The sequence below is a fragment of the Stegodyphus dumicola genome, chromosome 5 (assembly GCF_044657685.1).
Source record: "Stegodyphus dumicola isolate Sdum_Otavi_A_Nest chromosome 5, ASM4465768v1".
NCBI lineage: Eukaryota > Metazoa > Arthropoda > Arachnida > Araneae > Eresidae > Stegodyphus > Stegodyphus dumicola.
This window is the reverse complement of record NC_140772.1, coordinates 83,786,320-83,813,785: the sequence shown is the minus strand read 5'-3', so window position 1 is coordinate 83,813,785 and position 27,466 is coordinate 83,786,320. Positions and strand designations below refer to the sequence as shown.

The following is a 27,466-nucleotide window of genomic DNA, read 5'->3' as shown; positions in this document are numbered from 1 at the left end:
GCATCTCTCCAGGGCCGGGGGCTTTTTTGCTACTAAGCCTAAATCCATGAAATTTCCGAAGTATCAAAGCATTGTTTAATAATGCTCTATAGAGTATTTAAACGGCTTATGCTTTATAGATATTTTTATATATATACTTTAATTACCTTATTTCTTGTTTAAATGCATATTTTACACATTTTATTTTAATTACTCACCATTTTATGACTTTTAACATTATACATCTGAAAACTAAATATATTACTTAAAATTCTCTTTTCATATGAAAAATTTTAAAACAGGGATCTACACACAGTCCTACGTTACATTCCTTGAACTCGTAATAACTCATTTGCCGTTTTGGAGGATTTTTCCGAGAATGTGAACAAACGAAGCATCGTCGTCTCATTTTCTTATCAGTCTCTTCTGAACAAAGTTTTGGAAAATGTCTTTCAGTTAATCTTTCAGAATCAATATCAAAATATCAGAATTTCAGAATCAATATCTGAAATATTTTGCATCATTTCTGCTATTTCATGCTCTGTTAAACATTTTCTACGCTTCGACATTGAAACGGTAAAAACAGAAAGAATTCACGTCTAACAAGATCTAATTATTTTCTAAAAACTGAACTGTAAACCAAAATACTCAACGCTTTAGTGCATATAAAACTTCTACTTACAATAAACAAATACCACGTGCGAATGAAGTGCGATTTAAAGAGACGTCATAAATAACGCCATTCGGAAACATTTAGTTCCCCGTTTGTTTATATAATCAAAAACACGTGTATGTGAGTCATGCTTTGTATGTGAGTCATTTCGAGTAGAAGGTCTAATGTACATGTATCTGAAACCGTATGGACATACAGTGCCATCTTGTGGCAGAAATTATAGTTTGAAAAACGTTCCAAGGTACTGGCACAAACACGTGACAGTCGGTAGTAAACGCAACAATGCTCTGGCATGCCTGCGTGTCGGCCGGTAGATAAGTGTGTTCGTTGCTGGCACGTATACGTGACAGTCGGCCCGAAGGGGTTAAGAATAACAATGTCTCAGAAAATGTACAGACATGACTGATAAAATGAGTGATTTTATAACTTATACCTTCATACTGCTGAGTTATTACACAGAAAGTAAAGAATTTTTTAGTACAGACATAAAAATTAGTAAATCCTTGTACAACATGATTATGAAACATGAAATGTTTTTAAAAGTCATATGTAAGACTCTGAAATTTTTGAAATACACGCAGATTATAAATGACAGAAAAGTATTGAAAATACAAACTATTCCAGCCTAGCAGATGATTTTTTATTGGCTATTTGCAAGTAATTTAGCATAGCATAAATTTTAGGCTGAAGGAAAAGTGGAATTGATGCGAGAATATTATTTCGCTATGACTTTTTAATGTGGGATTAAATCAAGAAGAATGTGTTTAACATCTACAATTAGTATTTTGAAATGAAGGTTTATCTCATGCTACCGTTTTTATAGTTTATAGAATTTCACAGAGGTTGCAACTCGCTTCTGAATAAAGAACACACAGGAGAGCCATTGTCAGCTGTAATTCCAGATACTTTGTCTGTCATACAGAAAATCTTAATCAATGATAATTGCTGCACCTACCAAATGATACAGAAAGAAACCAAATGATACAGAAAGAACTTAGTATTGGATCCGCTGCCATACGTACATTTATTCATGAAGAATTAATGGCATATGAAAAAAACATTTTGCCTTTATGTTCCCCATAATTTAACTAAGTAACAAAAAAAAAAGGAGTGTGTCAGAATCAGTACAGAAAGCCTTATATTAACTAAAAGATGATGGCCATCACATTATTTCTAAAATCTTAGCTGGTGATGAAATGTGCATACTATTTTTTGATGCTCCAACTTCACCAAGAAAGTAAAGTATGGGTCTTTGAAGATGACCCCACGCACACAATGGCAAAAGGACAACGTGGCATGAGAAAAGTAATGTATGCTGTTTTCTTTAGAAGTACAGGACCATCAAGTTGGAAAGACAGAAGACAGCCACAGGTAACCGATACACTCCTAGTGTCTTCCTGAAATTCTTCAAGAAGTGAATATTAGAGGACTCATGACCCACCATGACAATGCATCTTCATTCTGCAAGATTGACAGTTGAGTTTCTTGAACAAAAACACATCAAAGTGACAGAACATCCATCTTAATCACCCGATCTAGTTAAGTGATACTTTTGGCTATTTTCTAATCTAAAAAAAGAACTTATGTGGACATCCTTTTTTATTCCAAAAATGAGATTTATATTACTAAAAATGCTTTTTTTTTTCATAGATTCCAAGAAATTAATGGCTTGAGGCATTTTACAAGGTAGCCACTCTAACAGGAGAATGAAATTCCCTGATCATTCCAGATGTGTTTTAAGAAAATTCCAGTTTATCCGCATAGCGCACGATGGTTGTGCTGAGAGGTAAATTATGGCATACTTGCCAACCTATGACACTCAAAAATCAGGAGATTTTTTTACGAAATCGGGAGATTTTTCACAATGTTAAAAAGACTTTTTAAATGATGAAAATATAGTTTTTAAAAATGAATTAACTTTAAATAGTAACTAATTCTTAAATGCAAGCAACACAAAAATACCTTACACATAAAAAAACATTTTTATTACTTGCATCGATTAAGAAAAAAGAAAACCACTTTAATTAGTTTTCGTACAAATGTTATAAACAGTGGCAGATTTTGCTTTCTTTAAGAAACTTCATAATTTTGTTCGTAGTAATTGCCACGTAGGCCTGCTTTCGCTAATAAAAGCTTTTCTAATGTGTCATCACTAATATTAGATCTAAATTTAGTCCTCATTTTGGCAACAATACTGAAAATTTTCTCACACTCTGCATTATTATGGGGAACTGTCAAGATGGCCAACATAATTCTAGACAGCTCCCTATATTTTAAAATTCCATCAGCAGACATTCTGCATTAGCAACTTTTTGGTCCTCTGTTTCCGAAGAAAAATTTTATTTTTCGTTTTTTTCAACACAACTCATGTTGTCCTTGTGTTTTTGTGTACGCACATGTTTGAGAACATCCGCCCTTCTACCATGCGAAATCGAAAAATCGCAACGACAGGCAGTACACATCACAAATTTATTACATTTCCTTGAGGAAATAATGGAAAGAAAGTCAACTGTGTATGATTTTTGAAACGTACACGAGTATTTCACCTTTCTGGCAGACATAACAAAAGATGATAATTTCTAAAACTATTTCCCTAAGGCACGTATACTCAAACAACTCAGGACAAAATGACCGACATAACTAAAGAACATCCAAATAACAGCTTGCTTTGTCCTCATTGGCTAATTAATATATGCCAGATGACACGTAGTGGAGCACGATGTCCCCATTGGAGAACTGGAGAACGACCTTTCTGGATACGTATATGCTCTGCTCTCACTTACAAAGCAGAAGTTATCTAATTCGCAAGGTTTTGTTTTAGATATAACCTAGAGAAAATTCAATTGCTTTCAGACTGCCAAAATATCGCTTTTTTTTTCGGGGGGGGGGGGGGTTATATAACAAAGTATTAAGCCAAGTTCCATAAAAATCGTGAGAAATTTTAAGAATAAGAAAAAGTCGGGAGAAATATATTGTAAATCGGGTTGGCGGGAGAGCGGTCGAAAATCGGGAGAGTTGGCAACTCCGTTATGGTATCCCTTGAAAACACAAAACTTGGCCAATTACATATGACTTATACCCAAAGCATTACTCTTATAACTATACTAGTTTCTTTCTCTACTGAAGACTGAGATTAGAATCTGCCCAATCTGGATTAAAAAATGTCCCTTTTTGCAGCTAAATAAAAGAAAGAAATCTACTTAATGATATTTTCAATAAATTTATAAGGTATTTCTCCCACTTTCCTAGCGAGCCTTCGTGGTGTAGTGGTTCTGCACACTGAGCCGGTATTTCAGAGGTCCGTGGATCGATTCCCGGCAAAGGCGGTTGCATAGTTTTCATCTCTCTGGCTTCCAAAAAAAAATCCTAATGTCTCTACAGTGGCGCCCGAACTAGAAGGGTTGTGGATGATGATTCTCCGCACCCAGGATTTGGCGACTAGGTTCCCTAAAACCCTAGTCGCCCTCTAAAAAGGGGAGTATATAAGGTATTTCTCCCACTTTCCTAGCAAGCCTTCGTGGTGTAGTGGTTCTGCACACTGAACCGGTATTTCAGAGGTCCGTGGTTCGATTCCCGGCGAAGGCGGTTGCATATTTTTCATCTCTCTGGCTTCCAAAAAAAAAATCCTAAAGTCTCTAAAAATTCAGGTATTTAATTTTACATTTATTTAGCAGCATACATAAGCAACAAATATGTGCATTAAATTTCGTGATGGTATGTCATCATTTTGCAAGAATTAGTTTCAGGAGTATGATAGAGAAAATTGCCCGAAATTTGAAAGTATTATTCATAGACTCTAACCTTCAGCACACCTTGTCAGTAGTCAACGCGCGAACGACATTTTTACAACTTTGAAAATGTGCGCGTAGCGTATGTTGTAATTAACCATTCATTGATTTTAAACTAATAATTCATTGTAATCAATTTTATTACATTTAAAATCCATATACATATAAAACTGAATAATTAAAAATATACCTTGTAAATTATATGCACATTTAATTAGAAATTTTCTTTTAACTCCTCAAGCATTCACTAATAAAAAGTACTTCAAATCACTACTAATCATAGAAAAAATCAGAAGCTATAAATCATATCTTTATTCTGGATATGATTTCTACAGGGAAATAAAATTTAAATAACCAAGAATGATACATATAAAGTATTAAACAAAATACGCATAATTTATGAATGCAAAGATTTATATGTAGCATGCTTAGCAAGCTTAAGTTCTGATTTTGAGAATGTTTTTTTATAACACAGTTCTTCATTTGCCTGCATATTTATTTTTTCAATCAAAACTGCTTCAAGAGTTTTAAGACCTAAATTTGGTCGAAATTCCGTCTGATTTTTTTTAACAATAGAAAAAATTCTTTCGCAAGCTGCATTTGAATGAGGTATTATTAAGACAGCAAGCATTACAGAAGGCAATACTTTGTATTTAATACACCCATTCATATTTTTTAATTTGGCAATTTCTCCCCATGCTATATCAATACGCAAATCTACAATTTCTTTCAAATCATCTACTTGATACATGGAAAATTTAATTTCTACTTGATTCAGACATTTTTCATCAATAATGGATGGAAAAGTATTCATCAAGTAAAGAACAGATGAAAATGAGACTTCAGTTCTCAAGTTGATGTCAGCAACTTCAGCATGTTTTAGAAATGGATCACTCAGTGGAAATTTATCAATTATATATGAACATGCAGTTACAAAAAAAGCTCGCACAGAATTGAAAAATGATTTCACTTCACTTTCATTCAACTTGGCATTTTTTAAATATAGTCTTGTTTCCGCACCAATCACTAAATTTTCATTTTCTTTTTGTTTACTATACTTCTGAAATGGAATAGACGTTAGAGTAACATCTTCATTTTCTTTAGAAATTACTGATGGTTTTACGAATCTAACAAATAAATTCATTAAAAGTTCAAAAAGTTCTCTTCTCAATTTATGTATATAAGGAGCTTGTTGTTGCAAATTAATATTTACTGTTATAAACAAAGTATTTTTCAACAATAACAAGTACAATTTGGTGGTCGGTGACTGTAAAATTTTTTTAATGTTTTGCAATCTCTTTCCTTCATTCTCACTGTTATCTGGTTTATCTCCAAAAAAATTTATCACAGCATCCCACTGTTCCAAAATCCTTCTTATAGATTCTAAAAGAGACAACCATCTCGTACTGCAATATTTCAAAATTTTATGAGATTTTGCATTCTGTCCCAAAATTTGTTGAGCAACTTTGAAGCTATGCTTCCGTTTCGAACTTTTCTCCAAGTAAAAATATATATCTATTATCAACATTTCAATTTCTGAGCCAATTAATTTTTCAGTAGCTTTTTTTGCAGCTATATGCAAGAGGTGGCACGGACAACCTCGGGTGATTATACTTGGTTGATGCATTTTGATAAATGATGCTACACCTTTAAACTTTCCAATCATATTACTAGCATTATCTGAAGAAAATGATAAGCAATTTTTCCATTCTAAACCTTTGTTTTTAAAGTTTTCATTTATACAATTAAAAATACCTTCTCCTGTATTATTCGTGCATTCTAAAATAGAAATCAATGAAGTAATTATCACTCCCTTTTCTTTACTGTAGTATGTTATAACCAATGGGTACAGTTTGTTATCATTGTTATCATTACTTCCATCAGTACTTAGAGAAAATGATGTACTGCACACTGATTTTATAATATCAGCAACAGTATTTCCTGCAAGCGTTTTCACAATAGCAGCAGTTTTGGTATGACCGCAGCTAAATTTTTTTGCTATGGCAGAATCCGGAAACATTGCTTTGGAAAGCTCTTTGGAATGATCCGAAACAGAAAGCGGTAGATTATGTTCAATTAAAAAACGAACAAAATAGCATTCGGCTTTTATAGGATCTGTTTCATCATCTTTTATTAAGAAATTTGTTATTTCTTTAGATTTTACGGTGCCAAGTTCTATATGCTTTTGAGAAAACACATGCCGTTTACAGTCATCTTTTCCGCCATGAGCAACTGAGAAGTCTTTGTTGCATACACTGCAGTGTGCGTGATTCACAGAAATTTCGTACGCTTTAATGCATGGAAATTCTGAAGAATATGAATCTTTAAACTTCTGCTTTTATAATTTTGGCTTCTTCGTTCGAGGCAGCATTATGATTAAAAATCTTTCACCTGATTCACAGTTCACAAGACACACGCTAAGCTCTCGCCGTAAACTACACAATGCAGCCGAATGCAGCCTAAACACGCATCAGCGAGGAACCTGGGAGACAGACAATTGGGTGGAACTATTGATAAGTCGTTAACGGTTGGAGTTACTGATCTACGATTGGCTAATTCTTCAAAACTAGGAACGCACTCAACACGTGATATATGATAACACGAGTATTCAGCCAATCATTGGATGAATTAGTTGGTTCCGTTTTGCGTACTGGTTCTCCTGCTCTTGTTTCTGTAAAATCCGTAGTTTTTTCCATACTTTTCGTAGCTCGTAGATTTTCATGAATTTCCGTAGAAACTACGGAGAATCCATAGTAGTTGGAGTCTATGTATTATTACCTAATAATAAATAAATTTAGAAGAAGTCACATTAAATTATATGAATAACATTAAAATGAAGTTTATTACTTAAAGATTAAAAACAGAATTACAATAATCAAGGATATTTGGGAAAATATAATTATATTAAATGGTGATGACTGATTACTGTTTTCTTATTTTACTGCAAAATGACAAATTATTTATTAAAAAGAAAAAATTGTTTAAAAGATTTTTGTGGTAAAATCCTAGGATACGGTACAGCCTCGGCATGATTTTGAAAATTGCTGCCAACACAAAACGTCCTATTTAACGCTCCTCATAAATGTCCAGTTTACTGCTCATCAAAATGTCGCCAAATACCGTATGTGTGCCGTATATTACGATTAAACCAATTTTGTTTTATACGAGAATGAGAAGGTATTTCCTTCTGTTCACCATGCACTGCACATGCGCATACGGATCTCTCGATTCTCGAGGTAACTGGAAAGCAAAGTTGCTGTAAACTTACTTTGCCTTTCTAAAAGACAACCTGATTGGAGCTGCAAAAATTGGCTTTATGCCAGCTGCCCGAATGATGCTCATGCATAGACTCCAACCTTCAGCAAACCTTGTCAGTAGTCAACGCGCGAACGACATTTTTACAACTTTGAAAATGTGCGCGTAGCGTATGTTGTAATTAACCATTCATTGATTTTAAACTAATAATTCATTGTAATCAATTTTATTACATTTAAAATCCATATACATATAAAACTGAATAATTAAAAATATACCTTGTAAATTATATGCACATTTAATTAGAAATTTTCTTTTAACTCCTCAAGCATTCACTAATAAAAAGTACTTCAAATCACTACTAATCATAGAAAAAATCAGAAGCTATAAATCATATCTTTATTCTGGATATGATTTCTACAGGGAAATAAAATTTAAATAACCAAGAATGATACATATAAAGTATTAAACAAAATACGCATAATTTATGAATGCAAAGATTTATATGTAGCATGCTTAGCAAGCTTAAGTTCTGATTTTGAGAATGTTTTTTTATAACACAGTTCTTCATTTGCCTGCATATTTATTTTTTCAATCAAAACTGCTTCAAGAGTTTTAAGACCTAAATTTGGTCGAAATTCCGTCTGATTTTTTTTAACAATAGAAAAAATTCTTTCGCAAGCTGCATTTGAATGAGGTATTATTAAGACAGCAAGCATTACAGAAGGCAATACTTTGTATTTAATACACCCATTCATATTTTTTAATTTGGCAATTTCTCCCCATGCTATATCAATACGCAAATCTACAATTTCTTTCAAATCATCTACTTGATACATGGAAAATTTAATTTCTACTTGATTCAGACATTTTTCATCAATAATGGATGGAAAAGTATTCATCAAGTAAAGAACAGATGAAAATGAGACTTCAGTTCTCAAGTTGATGTCAGCAACTTCAGCATGTTTTAGAAATGGATCACTCAGTGGAAATTTATCAATTATATATGAACATGCAGTTACAAAAAAAGCTTGCACAGAATTGAAAAATGATTTCACTTCACTTTCATTCAACTTGGCATTTTTTAAATATAGTCTTGTTTCCGCACCAATCACTAAATTTTCATTTTCTTTTTGTTTACTATACTTCTGAAATGGAATAGACGTTAGAGTAACATCTTCATTTTCTTTAGAAATTACTGATGGTTTTACGAATCTAACAAATAAATTCATTAAAAGTTCAAAAAGTTCTCTTCTCAATTTATGTATATAAGGAGCTTGTTGTTGCAAATTAATATTTACTGTTATAAACAAAGTATTTTTCAACAATAACAAGTACAATTTGGTGGTCGGTGACTGTAAAATTTTTTTAATGTTTTGCAATCTCTTTCCTTCATTCTCACTGTTATCTGGTTTATCTCCAAAAAAATTTATCACAGCATCCCACTGTTCCAAAATCCTTCTTATAGATTCTAAAAGAGACAACCATCTCGTACTGCAATATTTCAAAATTTTATGAGATTTTGCATTCTGTCCCAAAATTTGTTGAGCAACTTTGAAGCTATGCTTCCGTTTCGAACTTTTCTCCAAGTAAAAATATATATCTATTATCAACATTTCAATTTCTGAGCCAATTAATTTTTCAGTAGCTTTTTTTGCAGCTATATGCAAGAGGTGGCACGGACAACCTCGGGTGATTATACTTGGTTGATGCATTTTGATAAATGATGCTACACCTTTAAACTTTCCAATCATATTACTAGCATTATCTGAAGAAAATGATAAGCAATTTTTCCATTCTAAACCTTTGTTTTTAAAGTTTTCATTTATACAATTAAAAATACCTTCTCCTGTATTATTCGTGCATTCTAAAATAGAAATCAATGAAGTAATTATCACTCCCTTTTCTTTACTGTAGTATGTTATAACCAATGGGTACAGTTTGTTATCATTGTTATCATTACTTCCATCAGTACTTAGAGAAAATGATGTACTGCACACTGATTTTATAATATCAGCAACAGTATTTCCTGCAAGCGTTTTCACAATAGCAGCAGTTTTGGTATGACCGCAGCTAAATTTTTTTGCTATGGCAGAATCCGGAAACATTGCTTTGGAAAGCTCTTTGGAATGATCCGAAACAGAAAGCGGTAGATTATGTTCAATTAAAAAACGAACAAAATAGCATTCGGCTTTTATAGGATCTGTTTCATCATCTTTTATTAAGAAATTTGTTATTTCTTTAGATTTTACGGTGCCAAGTTCTATATGCTTTTGAGAAAACACATGCCGTTTACAGTCATCTTTTCCGCCATGAGCAACTGAGAAGTCTTTGTTGCATACACTGCAGTGTGCGTGATTCACAGAAATTTCGTACGCTTTAATGCATGGAAATTCTGAAGAATATGAATCTTTAAACTTCTGCTTTTATAATTTTGGCTTCTTCGTTCGAGGCAGCATTATGATTAAAAATCTTTCACCTGATTCACAGTTCACAAGACACACGCTAAGCTCTCGCCGTAAACTACACAATGCAGCCGAATGCAGCCTAAACACGCATCAGCGAGGAACCTGGGAGACAGACAATTGGGTGGAACTATTGATAAGTCGTTAACGGTTGGAGTTACTGATCTACGATTGGCTAATTCTTCAAAACTAGGAACGCACTCAACACGTGATATATGATAACACGAGTATTCAGCCAATCATTGGATGAATTAGTTGGTTCCGTTTTGCGTACTGGTTCTCCTGCTCTTGTTTCTGTAAAATCCGTAGTTTTTTCCATACTTTTCGTAGCTCGTAGTTTTTCATGAATTTCCGTAGAAACTACAGAGAATCCGTATTAGTTGGAGTCTATGCTCATGTAATACACCATTCGCCAAGAAAGTGGTTGCTTCCAACATTTTCATATTTGGGGGGGGGGGGGGATCGTCATATAAAATTTCCTGATACCAATCAAAATATTAAAATTCTCTGACTTTCCCCTCACTTTTTTTAGTTAATTTTTTATTCCTTGACTCTTCCTGATTTTTCAGGTTTCCCAGATAGCATAGCAACCCTGATTTAATCTTTTGGAAAATCCAGCTACAGAAGTGCATTAATGGCGGAGGAGACTACTTTCATAAGCCTAACTTAAAAAACCAACATGTATCTCAAAAACTTCAGAGCGACCCTTGTATATGTACATACATAAATTACAAATACAGGCACATATATAAAAAGCTGGATATTATTCACAGCCAAGCAGTCTTCATGATCAATTACATCTAAAAATTTTAAAAATTAATCAAAAAAATTTATAACAGTTGTCTATGTAATGCTCCTTTAATGAATAGTTAACATTTGAAAACATGAAATACAAATATTATTAGCTGATACAATCTACAATACATTAACATATATTACATTCAAATATTGCATATGACAATCAGAATCAATATTTTCATTTACCTCCAAACTACAGACAAATATTATTAGCTGATACGATCTAAAGTACATTTAACATGTACAGTACAATGTCTTTAATCCAGACGTCCATAATCCAGACCTTAACGCTACAAACTTTCTGCACATGCACATAATACGTTTAAGCATGCGCGTTTAATGTATAACGGACGGTATAAGCTAGGCTAAAATTATCTAATCATCCATTTCAGTTAATATTGCAGATTTCATTGTTCCTTAATCTCCTAATTGGATCCAGCTTATTATTTTTTGCAGACTGTTAGGGCAATTTTATAAAAAGTAAGCTTGAATTTTCGATTATGTCAAAAAGAGTTTCCGATTCTGGAGCTGCTAAAGGATCTACAAAGCGAAAACATGTTTCGATGTACCGCTCCAATAGTGAAGAAAACGACAGAGAAGTTATTGAAAACGAAACAATTTCGATTGACAAGTTAGTCGGTATTTTCGACACAGCAATTACAGGACTTGAACAGTGGAACTGAACAAGAAATTATGTCTGTTTATAGAATTAAAGAGAAAATATTAGCACAAAAAACAAAGCAACTTAAACAACTTACATTGAAAGAAATGTTTAATAAAGTAAACAAATAAATATTAAGCTTTTTTTTTTTTTTTTTTTTTTTTTTTTTTTGTAAATTTTGAAACTCTTTAGATCATAATTGCTCTTTATTTCATAAATTATGGTTTCATATTTTTAATTTTATAATTTCTGCATGCCATCTTACCAGATTTAAATTGATGATCTATAATTTGGAAAAACCCCTAATACGGAAACGCTAAAGTCCCGACGAGCCCGGATTAAAGACTTTGTACTGTATTACATTTAAATATTGCACATTACACTCAGAATGAATAGATTCATAAACCTCCCCCCCCAAAAAAAAAGCTGAAACCCTGCCAGATTTTATAGTTTTATGTTAATATAGTGGTTTGGTTAGATGCATTTGGAACTACATCAAACTGTAGGCAAGGAAATAAGATGGTGAATAAAGGTTAAAAATAAGAATTAACTTACTTTCAAGACGTTCTAATGTAACTGTTTTGTCTACATAATAATACCATTCTTTTCCCTCAGAACAAGGCTCAATCTGAAATGAACAATGCATTCATTATACATAAGTAAACAGTTTTATAGCATAATATGCAAATATGGTACGACTTATTTTTACTGCAAATCACAAACAGCAAAAACTATCTTATCCAATTTAAGTTTTATTAAGTGCAGAAGTAGTGCTCACACTAAATGTTTAATCAGAACTTCAACTGAGCGAATTAGCTTACAATATCTATACACGTGCGTGTGTTTAAGTGTTTAAGGATACAAAAAGCATTAGCTTATAATATCTATACACGTGCATGTGTTTAAGTGTTTAAGGATACAAAAAGCATATCTTAGGACAAGTGGGTTTTAAAAGATCAAAAAGCTTTAGCAATTATTGGTCTGAGTGTGAAATCATTTGAGGTAGTGCACATTACAAAAAATGTCAAACTTTATATGAAGCGTGGATGAAACTGCTTGAAAAAAAAAAAAAAAAAAAAAAGTCACTCTGAAAATCATTACACAATAAAAAATACTGAATGGGTTTAAAGTTTTAGCCATTTAACATTCCGTTTTTCCCAGCAAATCAGCTTGAATAAAAACTAATAAACAAAAAAATATGTAAAAGCAAGTACTGAAAATTACTTAGTACAAAATAAAGATAATTAATAAATAAATAAACAACAGATTTTAATTTAAGAACTGGCTTCCTTTACTACATTTTATTCTTATTCAAGTAAGAGGTAACTAATTTTCAATATTTATAACTAATCTTGTTTAAAATTGAAATGGAAAGTACCATGAAAATTAAAAGTTTAGAATACATTTACTCTGTTAATTATCATATTATATTACACAGTTGTAATGAATAAACATTTAAACACACGAATAGAATTATACAATGAAGCTGCATTCTGACTAAATAAATTCATTCAAAACATATAATGGTTTATTTCTTCTGAAAATTAAAACATTAAATCTCTTTTATTTTTCTAAACTTACTTAATTCAATGCTGAAAAAACTGTAGCATTATTTTTTAATATCAAAATTAAGAAGTTATGGGGAAAGATTGATGAAAACATGAAATTACAATGTATAGTTAAATATAATTATCATGCATAGTTACGTATATAGTTTCCAAATTAATGACAACCAGAAATTCAGTATCAAATTCTATTTACCTTCCAACTAGACCATTTACAAGCTAAATGGATGCATACACATGCTACTAAAGGTGGTTCATATTGTAGACACATAGTCGTCATGTGTAAACTGGACAAGGGGGGAAAAAAAATCATTAACGTTATCAGCATTTGATACTTTATTCTAAAACATTAAAACTTCTATTCAAAACATATAAAAAGTTTTAGCAATGTATATGTCTTCAGAAAAGTTTCAAATCAGATATGATACCAAATTTCGAACAAAAGAAATAATATTCAATTTAGCCAATGCAAAATTTTATGATCTGCCTGTTACAGACTATTAGTTACAAATTTTATACAAAATGCAATAGCAGTCCTAAATAGCATATTTTGCAACTACTACTTAGCACATGAAAGTTTCCATTTTAACCATTAATCTCAATATGAAGCTTGGATATTTCTTTTCAATAAAAATCAGACCCTTTGCTTCTAACTTATGGTTCAAGTTCTGTACTGCCGTGTGATAGTGCAATAACCGATTTCAAATGCTTTGTTATGCTCCAATATTGTAATACAGAATATTACGTTGGAAGTTTCCAATACACAAGTAAAAGTTCCATGTGATATACATCCATCTGAGGTAAAACATTAGAGAATAACTTTTAGCATTATTCCTGTCTCCTTTCACAATTCAAACACATAAATGTCTAATGCGTGCTAAACACTATGAATAATAACTCCACTGCAAAATAAAACTGCCCGATTATCTGCATTCCATTGATACACATTTTCAAACAGATATATAATTTCTAATTTAGTACACTTTTAATGTAAAATATTATAACATTCCTTATGAATCCTAATGGCCAAAGAATTTGAACCTTAATAGTAACAAAATATACGTTTTGATTGTAACCCCTTCTTCCTACATCATTTCTCGCTCCTCGTCTCTCTCTAAATAGTGCCAATTACAGTAGGCGTCACTTAATGTGATCATGTTTGTCCATACCTACTTTGGTAACAAAAATCGAATAATAACATTAAACAATGAGAAAAAAATATTCTTCAAATTAAAAACAGAATTTCAATCAATTTAATATAAATATATGTAGAAACACATACATATATATTTTCACAGCATTTTAATAAGACGTCACTAACTATATTATTTGCAAACATTATGAAAAGTTCATTTATGAACTGTTTTTGAGAATTACTTGATTAATGCTATACCCCTAATCTAAATACTCAGAGGGCATCAGCATTTATAGGGAATTCACCAATTTCAAATTTACTCTCTTTATAAATCGTATTATATGATGTGTTTGGATTTGTTTCATTGATCCACAGGCAGGTAACTTCTGTTATATTCTTCTGTCTGAAGAAGACAGACCAGTGTCTAATCGTTCTTGAAATCAACAGTTATTCAAAATCTGTGTAAAACTAAACAAAAGGTTGCATTATTTTTTAACATTAAATGGTTAACTAACATAAAAACCAAGCAGTTTGACGATTCTATCCCTTACTTGACTCTTTTAATATTTTCCAATCACACGGCAATTTTTAAAATTTATTTTGGCCTTATTTTAAGAATTTACTTCTGTTTGAAAATTTATTTCCATAATGTTTTGATAACATTCACCAAATAGTTCATAACAATAAGCAGTGTATTTTCCATGTTTCCTTTGATAAATATATGGAACTTCAGTAACACAATAACAATATCCAAATGATAACAATTACCATGATCACATTAAGCAGCGTCTACTATACAGAGTGTTTCATGGATCATGGGGACAAACTTGGAGGGGTGGTGGAGCATACTAAAACACGCATTTTTTTATAGGAATGTGGGGTCTAAATTGATGGGTTAAGGCAGGAATGCAAAAAAAGAAAAAAAAAAAAAAAAAGACATGAGAGGAAAATGTGTTTATGTACAAAATCAATGCAAAGTGCTTCTTTGTAGCAATACAGTATTCACAAATAAATGTTCAAAATTGCGACCAACAGCAGTAATACATGCTTGGTAACGTCGCAGAAGGGACAGACAAACATTTTGAAAAACGACAGGCATTTCGCGCACGCTTGCAGCCGCAATGGATAGTTGTGCAATGAGGTCTTTCAGTGAGTCAACGGGAGTCTCGTAAATGATGCTCTTCAGATGGCCCCATTAAAAAAAAAATCCAAGCTGAATAAATATGGCGAATGGTGAATCCATTGGCTCGGAAATGTCCCGTCCAAGTAATTGTGGACCCACAGGTGGTTATGGGCTGGTGCACCATCATGCTGGAACCACATGCGATCACGAACAACAGCCGAAACATACGGCAGCAAATCCGGTAGCACCTCTTGCAGAAAAATATGATAACATAAGCCATTTGTACATGCAGGTAAGAGATATGGGCCTATGAGGTAGTCATTAACAATACCCACCCACACATTCACGGAGAAGCGGGTCTGGAATGCATGTGAGCGTGGGCCGTGTGGATTATGAGTTGCCCACACATGCATGTTGTGGCCATTGAAGATGTCGTCCTGTGAGAAAAGTTGCCTCGTCCGTGAATAGCACATCCGATGGAAAATCCGCCTGTGCTGCACACTGCTGCAAGAACCAATGACAGAAATAAACTTGAAGAGAAATGAACTTTAATCTGTCTCTTGCAAGGCTTGGCCTCTCTGCAAATGGTATAGGTGCAAACCATTTTCTTGCAATACTCTCCAAACGGTGGAATGACTCAGCTGCAGATGACGTGCAATAGCTCTTGTACTTTACAAGGTGTATTCATTTATGAATCTTGAATTCATCTCATTTATGAATCTTAATCTTAAACATTCATAAATGAATGTTCAAGATTCATGCACATCTTGAACATTGTGCATGAATCAATGAGGTGACTCATGCACAATGTTCAAGATGGATTCTTCAATGCAAGGTTGTCGTGCACTTCTTCTTCCACTCCTAGTGTCAGAGGTGGCTTCAAATAACCCGTTTTCACACAGAGATCGATGCAACCTCTGGAACATCGTGTGCTTCGGCATACACCTGTTCAGAAACTCTTATTGGTACAATTGGTACAACCGTAGTGCTGTTCCCATTAGCAGCACCATACATGAGATGCATGTCAGCTTTTACCCTGTGCGTAAACTCGCTCATCACGCACTACATCAGAGTTTGTCTGGCTCAGTACTGCTGCATTGCCAGCCAATCATAGCTGTAGTTTCTATTATTGTTAGTGTCCCTTTCTGAACATTTATTGTGAATACTGTATTGCTGCAAAGAAGCACTCTGCATTGATTTCGTACATAAACACATTTCCCTCTCGTGTTTTTTTTTTTTTTTTTTTTTGGTTTTGTTTTGTGTGTGTGTGTGTTTTTGCCTTAACCCGTCACTTTAGACCCTACACTCTTACAAAAAATGCACGTTTTAGTACGCTCCACCATCCCTCCAAGTTTGTCCCATGATCTATAAAACACCCTGTATACGACACTATAAAGTAGGATAATAACTGGGCTACCAAAAAAGGACTAGCTACTGAAATCTGACACATCTTCTCTAGTTCTTTAGTTCTCTTCAGCGCTCCAAGGCCTCCGCAGGCATTTAAAAAAGACAAATTACACTGCAAAATAAAAGACAAATTACAGACATACAAAAAAACTCAAATCCCTTGTCCTAATTTTCACTTTCACAGCCAGGGCTTATCCATTTTAAAATAAAATCACATTTTTCTTTTTGTCAAAATAATGTAATTTTGAAAATACTCTACTCTATGTTGTGTTACTGAAAGCTAGGGACAAATTTTAACCATTTTTCCCAAATGAAATTGAATAACATATACATAGCAGTTAAGTAATATTTTTATGAAAATTTATTAATCAATTAATTTGGGCTTATATAAAGGCAGACAAAGCGTTTATGTTTGGGTTGCAACATCATACTTATCCATTACTAGTACTAAATGACACTGTTTAGCAACAGTTTTTGTTTGATCTGAGTTCTAGTTCTATTTATGCTTCAAGACAGAGATACAAATCGCTCATTTGCTTGATTTTTCAGGGGGAAGAGTTCCTAAAATTCAAAAATAATTCAGTTCCTTGAGCGTTCCAGTTAGCTGAATAGTCAGACGTTTACAGTATAATTACAATAAATAAAATAGAAGCACACTATGTTTTATTATTCCATGCATAAGGTATCATACTTGATTGAAACACTCTAACAAATACATATATATATATATATATATATTACAATTTAGAAAATATCAGCAACTGTCTAATTTATAATGAAAATTATATTTCAGCCCCATATTTTATTATGTTTAATCTTTATTGAATTACTCACGCTCAGCTTGAGAATGTTCCATAATTTGCAATAAACAAGATTATATGCACTAAATACCTTCAACTTGTGTTAAAATACTAGTACAGGGTTCGTTCGTATTTTTGCAAATTGAAATTAAGTACTTTTAAGGACCATTAATGAAAAAAATTAATTACCTATCAGCAAATGGGAGCTAAATAAATTAAACTCAATCAGTTTATATCTAAACTTCACTTTTGTAATAACGTTCTAACAATAAAATAGATCCGTTAAGTAGGATGCATTCTTATTAAACATAATTTAATAAACATAACTATAAAACAAATCTGAGAATAAAATCTATATAAAATTTATCAAGTAATATTAAATATTTTACATGTATAATAGTTGGACATATTTGAAAGAAGATTAGGGACATTTTATTAACAGCTTTATGTTGATTTTTTCTTTTATGTCTTATTTTGCCATGTACTTACACAGTCTAGAGGTTTAGTAAATAGTAGGCAGAGTTTATGTCAAATGGCATAGGTTTAAATAAGATATAAAATAATAATCAGCATGATTCATAACAGAAGATTAACTGTTGCTAGTGCTGCTGCTTACCTAGAGAGAGACCTGTTGACAAGAAAAACCTGAAAGCCTAATGTGGGGACGTTTGGCAAGTTCTGAAAGTTAGTTGTGCTTCGTCTGCCTGAAGTTAGTTAGTGACATACCTTCATATAGAGTTTCTGGGATTGTAACCTGGTTAATATTTTAAGGTTCCAATAAGCTACTAATGCAGCAGAGGTGATTAGTTGTTTTGTAATATTTTAAGTCTCAATAAATGCAAGGAATAAGTTTACAATAGTTTTTACATTTTTGTACTGTATCTTGTGGCCACAGTAATGCTTAATGAAAAGCGATAACTTGCTTTAATATGCAGAGACAACTTTAAAGGCGAGCAGTTAGTTATAAATAATTAAATCAGGTAGTTAAATACCTGTAGTTATTATAGATTTACATGACCACTATTAACCTCTTAACTGCCGCGGGCGTATATATACGCCTTGCTTAGCCAATGCGTTAACTGTTCCAGGCGTATATATAAGTTCTTCCAAAATACTATCATTTGCTTTGCGCTGCTACCTGGAAATTTATTCACAAAGCTTTGGAATGCAACACCAAAATGGCCTTGACAAAGTATGCGAAGGACGATACTATTTCAGAGAAGTGTGGGGAGAATTTGGAGAAAGGGATGCGTCTAAAGCAGTGAAAGTGATGACTGCACGGTATTGGCTGGTGTTGTTTGAGTAAAACTTTTTTTTTCTGTTCCTCCTTTTTTTGTTTACAATCTAGGAATAAAGAAAGATATAATGGATGTTTCAAACCCAATTATCTTTTTTGAATTATTTTTTGATGAACTGCTCATGCTTTATATTGTTACTGAAACTAACTGTTTTGTAGACGAGTATATGAACCAACACCTTGCTAAGTAAAAATCAAGAACAAAATCGTGGCATTCATCCAGTTCAGAAGAAATATATGTTTTTTTTAGGCATACTGATTTCACAAAGTATAACACTGAAACCTGATATTACACTTTATTGGTCTAAAAATGTATTGATCGAAACTCCATTTTAGGATCTTTTTTATTAAAAAAAATCATTTTTATTATACTTACATCTTTTTATTATACTTTTACTCTAAACATTAAATTTTGTGCATTTATTTTTTTCTTTTATTCTTTATTTATTGAAAGTAAACAGTTTTTAGAAAGTAAAACTTGCACTTATTTTTCCCCCAATACATCGCATAACTACTTGCGCCTGTGTGAAAAACCTGGGAAATTAATTTTGTACGGTTTCCGCGGCAGTTAAAGGATTAAAATTACAATCTAATAACACTTCACAGTTTAAATAAAAGTAATTTATGCCACTGATTCTTAAACACATTAAAAGTTACAAACAAAATATTTATGTCTCTTAAATTCGGAGTCTTCCCACACATTTTGGTTAATTTATATCAATTTTCTTCTCTTTAAACATCTTTTCTAACAATTAAAAATCTGTACAATACACAAACCAATGTTCTTACTAGCTTCTGCGTGCTTATCTCATAACTTGCCAATCTCTCATCAGTGTACCTAACAAAGTTTTACGTGATCTGGTAAAAGTTAAACAATCCAAAATCTCTGATAGACATAAAGCATATTATCGTTAAACCAGAAAGCGTCACATAAAGATTTAAATAAACCTCTTACTTAAAAAGAACTTAACACATATGGGCACATTCTTATGTTGACAAAATAAACTACAGCTTGTGATGATGCAATTAAAACAGGAACAGCCAAATTCAAACTAAAAATGTGGACTAGCAGTCAAAGACTACAAAACTTAAATTTAATCTAAGGTGGCTCAGTAACTTTATTGTAGGAGAAAATTCAAATATTAGCAAAGATGAATAATTCAAACTATCAGAGCTGGCAGGAACTAAGGCAGCATCCAAGTGGAAGGCAAAAACATTCTGTGTTACAGTTGAAAAATTTCAGTAAAACTATCTGATTTGCATTATGGTGAGGAAATGGAAAAGGGGAGTTAGGCTAAAATTCTAAACAACTGATTAATTTGCATAAGAATAACTGCACATATCTTTGAAGAATAATTTCCTTCCTGTTTATGTATTCAGTTTCTTTGAAAACGTTTCCTCTTCACTTTAGAATTTTAGGAATTAAAGATTTCTGTTATTCTAAAAAACCACATGCATTTAGAATATAAAGAAAAATCTGCTAATTTTATTTCTTTAGTAACATGAACATTCAATAAAAATGAAATGATATATGGTAAGGGTTGGTTTCATAGCCGATGAGGCAGAATTTTTAGATTTTAGTGACACATCGAGCAAAAAATCTAGAAATGGCAAAACGTTTATAATTTATGACAGGGACTGGGAGCAGAATTTAGGAGAGCATTAAGTAGCATAATTAGGAAGGCACTAGGTGGCAGAATTTAGGATTCACAGAGATTGCATCGGGTGGGAAAATGTCCAGCGCCGACCCTGTGTATGATCCATTGAGACATATAAGGTGAATCTTTTAAATTGTCAGTTTTTAATTTCTTAATTAATAGAAAAATATCTTTTTATAAATGCCTGTCCATGCGAAAAGATTAGAAACATTTTTTATATTTTCCATGCTTGTGTGTAGTGAAAAGTTGAGAAAATAAAAAGAAGATAAACATGTTAAGAAAAAGACTTCTAGCATCAGAAGTACAGCATTCAAACATTATATTTTCACTGTCCTTCCAAAAATTCTTCACAATGTAAAAAATTTATCATAAAATTTCCGTAAAATACATCCACTATGTGTTAATAAAATGAAGACATTTTTCATTTTGTCACATTTTTCTGCAGCCTTCTAGAGTTGTGGGTCTGTAAATCTTGCCCTTCAAATCCTTCTAAACTAAGTTGCAATGTCTAAGATCCTAAAGAAAAATTAGCCTACCAATTCTGTATTAAAAAAAAAAAAAAAAAAAAAAAAAAAAGAGGGGGGGGGCGGAAATATGTTTAAAAAAATCAGTGGAAAAAAGTGTAAAATTAATTTCATAGAGAAAACTCATGCATATTCTGAAACAATTACATGGGAAAACTTCTTACCATGAAAAAATTTAAAGGAGGACATTTTTAATTAATTACACAGCTATTTTGCTTTTGCTATGAATTGTTCTATAAACTGTGCTTTATAGCATTTAATTACCTTGTTTATTTTGCATATTCAAAATACTGTGTAACAAGTCGCCAAAAAGTAATGTCTCTTCATAATACGACAGCAAAAAAATATAAATGTTTTATTTTAATGTTATTTCTTAAATATAATTTCAATGTATTACCATTTAGTTAAATTTATCAACGTTATAATGTTTTAAAAAAAATCATTGAAAAATTCCCAGATCTTCGGTTTAAAAATTTTCTGTAGAAACTGATATTAAAATTGCCAGAATGTTGATAAGTCACCACATTTTGAGCTGTTTAATAAAAGAATTCACATCCACAAAAGCGGAAAGTTGTTTAAGAGGTCTTCATTAGAAAAAAATGAAATAATTTTGAAATGCTTGTGTTTCACGCCTTGCTCAGAAACTCCAGTATCCCACCCTTTACATTAGAAACAGGAACAAATTATAATCCATGAACAGATTCAAAAGATAATCATATTTGTCAGTGATTGCCAAAAATATTCTTCCAAATTGATAATTCACACTCAAAATAGCACTTGTAAAAACAAGATAGAAATTTCAGCTGATTAAAATTAAAGACTTTCTGACGATTTTGGCCTAAATTAAGGACTTTTAAGGACCGTACGAACCCTGTAGTATTAATTAAATGGATTATAACCAATATTTTAATATATCTGAAAATTAATGATATAATTAAATAAACGTACAGAGTCTGTCTACAAAATAATGTGACTGAACTTTTCGCGCTAAGCAGACGGTCAAAGGGGCGGAGTTTGCAGGTGGTACAGGTGGTGGGGGCTGTTAGCTACAGAGTCTGGCAGAAGTCAGTTGGCTTTGAGCCTTTGCAACACACGAATCCCTCAAAAAGCAGACACACGTTGAAAGTGACATTATATTTTCAAAATGCAGTGGATTGTTGAGCAGCTATAAGCCAAGAAGTTTTACGAAAAACTAAACAAATCAGCCACTGAGACACTTGTCATGTTACACGAAGCCTATGGGAAGCACTCTTTATCAAAGGCTCAAGTATTTAAGTGGCACAAAGCCTTCTAAGAGGGAAGGGAGCACGTCAATGATGAACAAACACACTAGACATCCATCAGATTCTCGAAGAACTTTACACAATGTGTCTAAAACTAAAGGGCTTTTGGACTCTGATTGTCAGACAAGTGTCCAAACGATTGCAAAGACACTGGAACTTACTAAATTGATTGCACATCAAATAATCAGGGAAGAACTTAAAATGCAGAATATTTGTGCCTAGCTGGTTCCAAGGATTTTGACAAACAGAAAGAAAATCATAAGTCAATTTCACAAGAATTGTTCAAATGTGTAACACGTAACCATATTTTTTTTAAGCGAGTGATTACTGGTGACGAAACATGGGTTTTTCAGTATGATCCTGAACAAAGAGAGTGCACAGTAGCACACACCCCGATCTCCTAATCAAAAGAAGGTTTGAGAGAACAAATCAAAACTGAAGTCAATACTCATTGCCTTCTTTGACACCAAGAAAATAGTGCACAAAGAGTTCACACCACCCAGACAGACAATTAATTCAGATTTTCACAAGGAAGTGCTTCAAAGGTTGAGGAATCAAATCATACACATCCACTCGGAGCTTACAAATAATTGGATTTGCACCATGATAATGCAATGATCCAATGCTGCCCCAACTATTCTGCAGCTCTCATCTGTCACCGATGGACTTTTTCTATTTTCTTGATTAAAATAAAGCCATCGTTTTGCCAATCTGTAGAACTTGCCAAAAAAAAAAAAAAAAAAAAAAAAACATATAGCACAATCTGAATAGCATTCCAGCTGAAGACTTCCAGTCAAGCTTCAATGGGTGACAGAGTCCACACAATGGTATATTAATGCAGGAGGTGATTTTGAAGAACAAACAAATTTCATAGAATCGGTCTTATTACTTTCTGGATAGACCTGTAAACTATTAAGAGTTCAGAATTTAAGTTTTTCATTACAATATGTTTAAACTTGAAAAATACACAAAATTAAAAAGGGAAAAAATGAATCACTGTACTTCACACTTAGGAATAAATTTATTAATTAGGACTTTTTCATATAAAAAAAATACACATTTCAAATTTGTTAATTCAAAAAATAAGCTTTGCAAATTTTAAAAGCTACATGACTCATTATTTTGTACTAAACATGTACTACATTTATTCAATATGAACTACTCAGATTTTGTACATTCAGCATTTTTAAAAACAAATTAATGGCTTAAATGAGTAATTCTGTATTTAGTTCTAAACAGAAAATTTTTTCATTTTAAACATTTCAACATATTTAAATATTTTGAGTTTTTATAATTTACTCAACAAATCTGAAAAACTTTCAATACATTTTATCAGTACCTGAATAGATTTTTACAATATTGAAAAATACAAAATTGGGGGGGGGGGACAAAAAATCTATAAGTGCCCTTCAATTGCACATAGAAACATATTCTAACATGAAATTCAGAAGACAGTTTTATTACAACACAAGAAAAATTCTAGCTTTGAACAATTCATTGTTGTATCTAAGTTGAAAGTTGTATCTACAGCTCTACAGTGTAGATCTTTAAAATACAGAAATACTCAAACACATACCTAGTTGTAGCCATGAAATAAGAGGTTTGGGCGAGCTCTCGGCTAGCTGCAAAAAAGACAATTGATTGAAAAATATTGATAAAAACTTTTATTACCTATTACATAATTTACCAAAATAAAAATACACTGTTTACTAAAAATAAATATTTCCTCATGAGTAAAGTTATAAAATTAAACTGATAGCCAAACCTATAAAAAAGTAATATTTTGATAATAAGACATCATAAAATGTTAATAAAAAAGTCATTAGATTGAAGTTATTGAGCAAAAATGAGATAAATATTAATTCGAACTATGCAATTTTCAATACTGTTACGAATTTGGTATTTAAAAAGCTAATGTTAGTTCAATTATAAATTAAATGGTTTTATTTCTCTCGCAGTGCAGCACGTGACGAATATTAAAAGAAAGCTAAGCAGGAAAATTGAAAATACAAGAGCGCATGCATTAAATAAATAAATATCTCTTTTTGATTTCGAGAAAGTACTGGAAAATTCTAGCGCGTGATTTTAAAATTTTATAAAAGAAGGAAAACATCTCAGTTTGTAGGAGTTGCTTAGTTTGTTGTTGTTTAGAAAACTACTCTTGTTGATTGTAGCGAATTCGCGGATTAGCGTTCTTTAGCTGTTTTAAATTACGTTCTATTGGACATTTGAGTAGTTAAAAGATAACTACTGTGAGATATTGTAATACTGCATGATAATTTGAGAAAATTTAAGCATTTTTGTCGTGATAATAATAAATTTTTGTTCATTTTTCATCGGACTTGTGCATTCATTTCATAACGAACCTGTACGCACGCAACAATAAATTATATGCAATAACAGGAATATTAAGTTTCATAATCTGCAATTGAACAAGTTTCTTATACTACAACAAATTTCCTCTGAAATTTTGAAACTGTAAACATATCTGCTTAGAAAATAGATATCAATGAAAATTTCATTTACGTGAAAAGGTTTCTCTATTTTTAATGTTATTTGAAAATATACACATATATAGTACAAAATCCAAGGTCTGTAACAACTGAGACTCGGGTGATTACAGATTTTGAAAATTTCTGGATTCCTGGTCATCAATTTAAATCCAGTAAGATGGCAACTATACATGGAAAAATTGGGGATTATTGTTTAGGTCAGATACAAAATGCTCAACACGATACGTGTGATCCTAGACAACATCAAAACAATTTCAACCAATGCACTGTCATTGATTACATACAACTCCTAGACAGGAAGTGTTTGAAACTGACATGTAGGAAATATCAGTTAGTGCAGAGTGAAATCAAATCTACGACACACCTATTTCCTTTTTAAGAATATTATATTCTCATTTCTTAGACCTTTGAAAAGGGGAGAATTTTTTTTTTTTTTTTTTTTTTTTTTTTTTTCTTTTTTGAGTTGTGGCCTAAAAGTCCAGATATAAGATCATTATGGATATTGGACATCCGAGTTTCACAAATAATTTTTTAAATAAAAAATTAAAAACTTACCCATTAAATAAATAAATATTAAAAAAATCTGAAAGCTTTCAGATTTTACATTACGCCCAAAGGATCATTTTTTACCTCCTAGTAAAAAGGAAGTATTGCAATCACGAAAAATTTCGGGTATCATATTTCAAAAAAAAATATTGATTTTGACCACTGTCCAATGCAATTTAATGATGTTTTTGCTTGACATCTGTATGAAAGGACTCTTTTTCCAGAGATGAATCATAAAACTGATTTAAAATGGATTCAGAAGTTTTTTTTTTTTTTTGTTTCATTTGTACGTATGTCTGTATCTCGCACAACTAAAAAATGAGTAGCCTCAGAACGTTAAAATTTCTATATAGGACTGCTATAATATGTAGACGTGCACTTCCTATTTTGGTTGCAATTGGCCGCACCAAAAGTATATAAATATATGTATATATCCACCCTGGTACTCGGCTCAGTGAGCTTAGTTGTAAATTGTGCATTTTTTGCTTAAATGATTGAATTATGTTGTTCTTATCTTCCAGTTACGGTTTCTTGCCTTTAGTTAACCTGAATGTTATAGTTGTAGAATTATCAATAATTTAAAAGTTGTTTATCTGTGGCTAAAACTAATTTTTTTACCATAGCAACCACATTTGTTTACATTTGAAACTTCAGAGAATAGTGGATTTGTTGCCAATCTAGAGAAACCAAGTTGGACAACAACAAAGTAATGTCTTTTTCCATTATTGTGAATTAAATTTTGCTTAATCCATTCTGGAATTATCATTTAAGTTATTAAATTATACCCTATACTGACTCAGCATAGCATCCACAACAAATTAAGTCAGTTTTTACGCCTTTTTGCCAAGTGAGACCAACAGTAAACTTTCAGTTTTGTGCACCAAAAAATCTGCCTTCTTGCATGCTGGCCGAATTGCTTGTTTTTGTGTAGAAACTGTAATTTTAATTGTAAAAATTTTTTTAATTGTATTTGGTGTTTTATGTGTTTCTATATCTTTTAATTTTTAATACAGATACTTTGAGTTTTTATGTATTTTTGCCTTGTTGCAAAGTGAGAACTGAATTAAGTGAATGAGAATCTAATGAGATCTCTAATGAAATTCAAGGAAATAAGTTGAAATGAAAGGCAAGAAAAAATACGTATAATTTAATATTTCGTACAAGGAAGTCATGTGGTATACACATCACTTTTTTTTCCTTTACACACACACAAACACATTTTGAGAGCATTTGGGATAAGCCCCGTTGGGCTAAAAATATTTTAAAACAGCATATCTTTAGAATTTCCGACAGTCTCGCACACCGGACATAAAAATGTTTTACTCCATACAGTGTTGCCACTGCTCGCTTTGAAATCATGAAGTTCTTTAATCAAAAAATTCATTAAAGCTTTACAAAATATGAAACAGATTCAAAATTCAGGCTTCAAGGTGCCCATATTCGGGTGGAGGACTACATTATTCAAAATCTGATGGCTCTAGGTGCCGTTGTTTTTTCGCAGTACGAGAAACATACATACGTTCATGCATTATTTAATTTCTTTAAATACAATACAGGGAGATAATATTTGGTGGAAATAAGAAAAGTGATTCAATGGAAAATGCTGTTTCGCAAATAATAGCCCTTCTGAGCTAATGCCCCTTTGGGCTAAAAAGGACTTAATGAGTTTGGGTATTTGACTGTTCAGAGAATCAAAGATCTACTGCATAATGCTTCAAATTAAATTCATCTGTCTTTAAAGAAAATAAAAACAGAAAAAAATAAGAGAATCTGTATTAATTTTAATAAGAACAAAATTACAGAACTCAAGATTTAAAAATGGAATACTCATACCACATAGCAGAATATTTAGCTGTCAGATCTTTCACATGTAAACATTTGTAACAATATTTTAAAACTAAACAAGATTCAGCTCTATGACTTATAAAGATATGGTTCAAGATACCACAGATCATTCAGACACAAAATGAAGTCGGCAAAAGTCCCCCCCCCAAAA

At 32.0% G+C, this 27,466-nt stretch overlaps 1 protein-coding gene across 2 annotated transcripts in view; it reads right to left on the bottom strand.

Annotated features, from left to right (window-relative positions):
• Window positions 1–27,466, bottom strand: part of LOC118195127 (uncharacterized) — a 117,500-nt gene that overhangs the window by 15,152 nt on the left and 74,882 nt on the right. For both annotated transcript variants that reach the window (XM_035366377.2, XM_035366378.2), the window contains 3 exons: window positions 23,988–24,033; window positions 13,381–13,471; window positions 12,175–12,247 (listed from right to left, as the gene is read on the bottom strand). In XM_035366377.2, coding sequence (XP_035222268.1) covers window positions 12,175–12,247; window positions 13,381–13,471; window positions 23,988–24,033 — 210 coding nt within the window. The remainder of the gene's footprint in view (window positions 1–12,174; window positions 12,248–13,380; window positions 13,472–23,987; window positions 24,034–27,466) is intronic.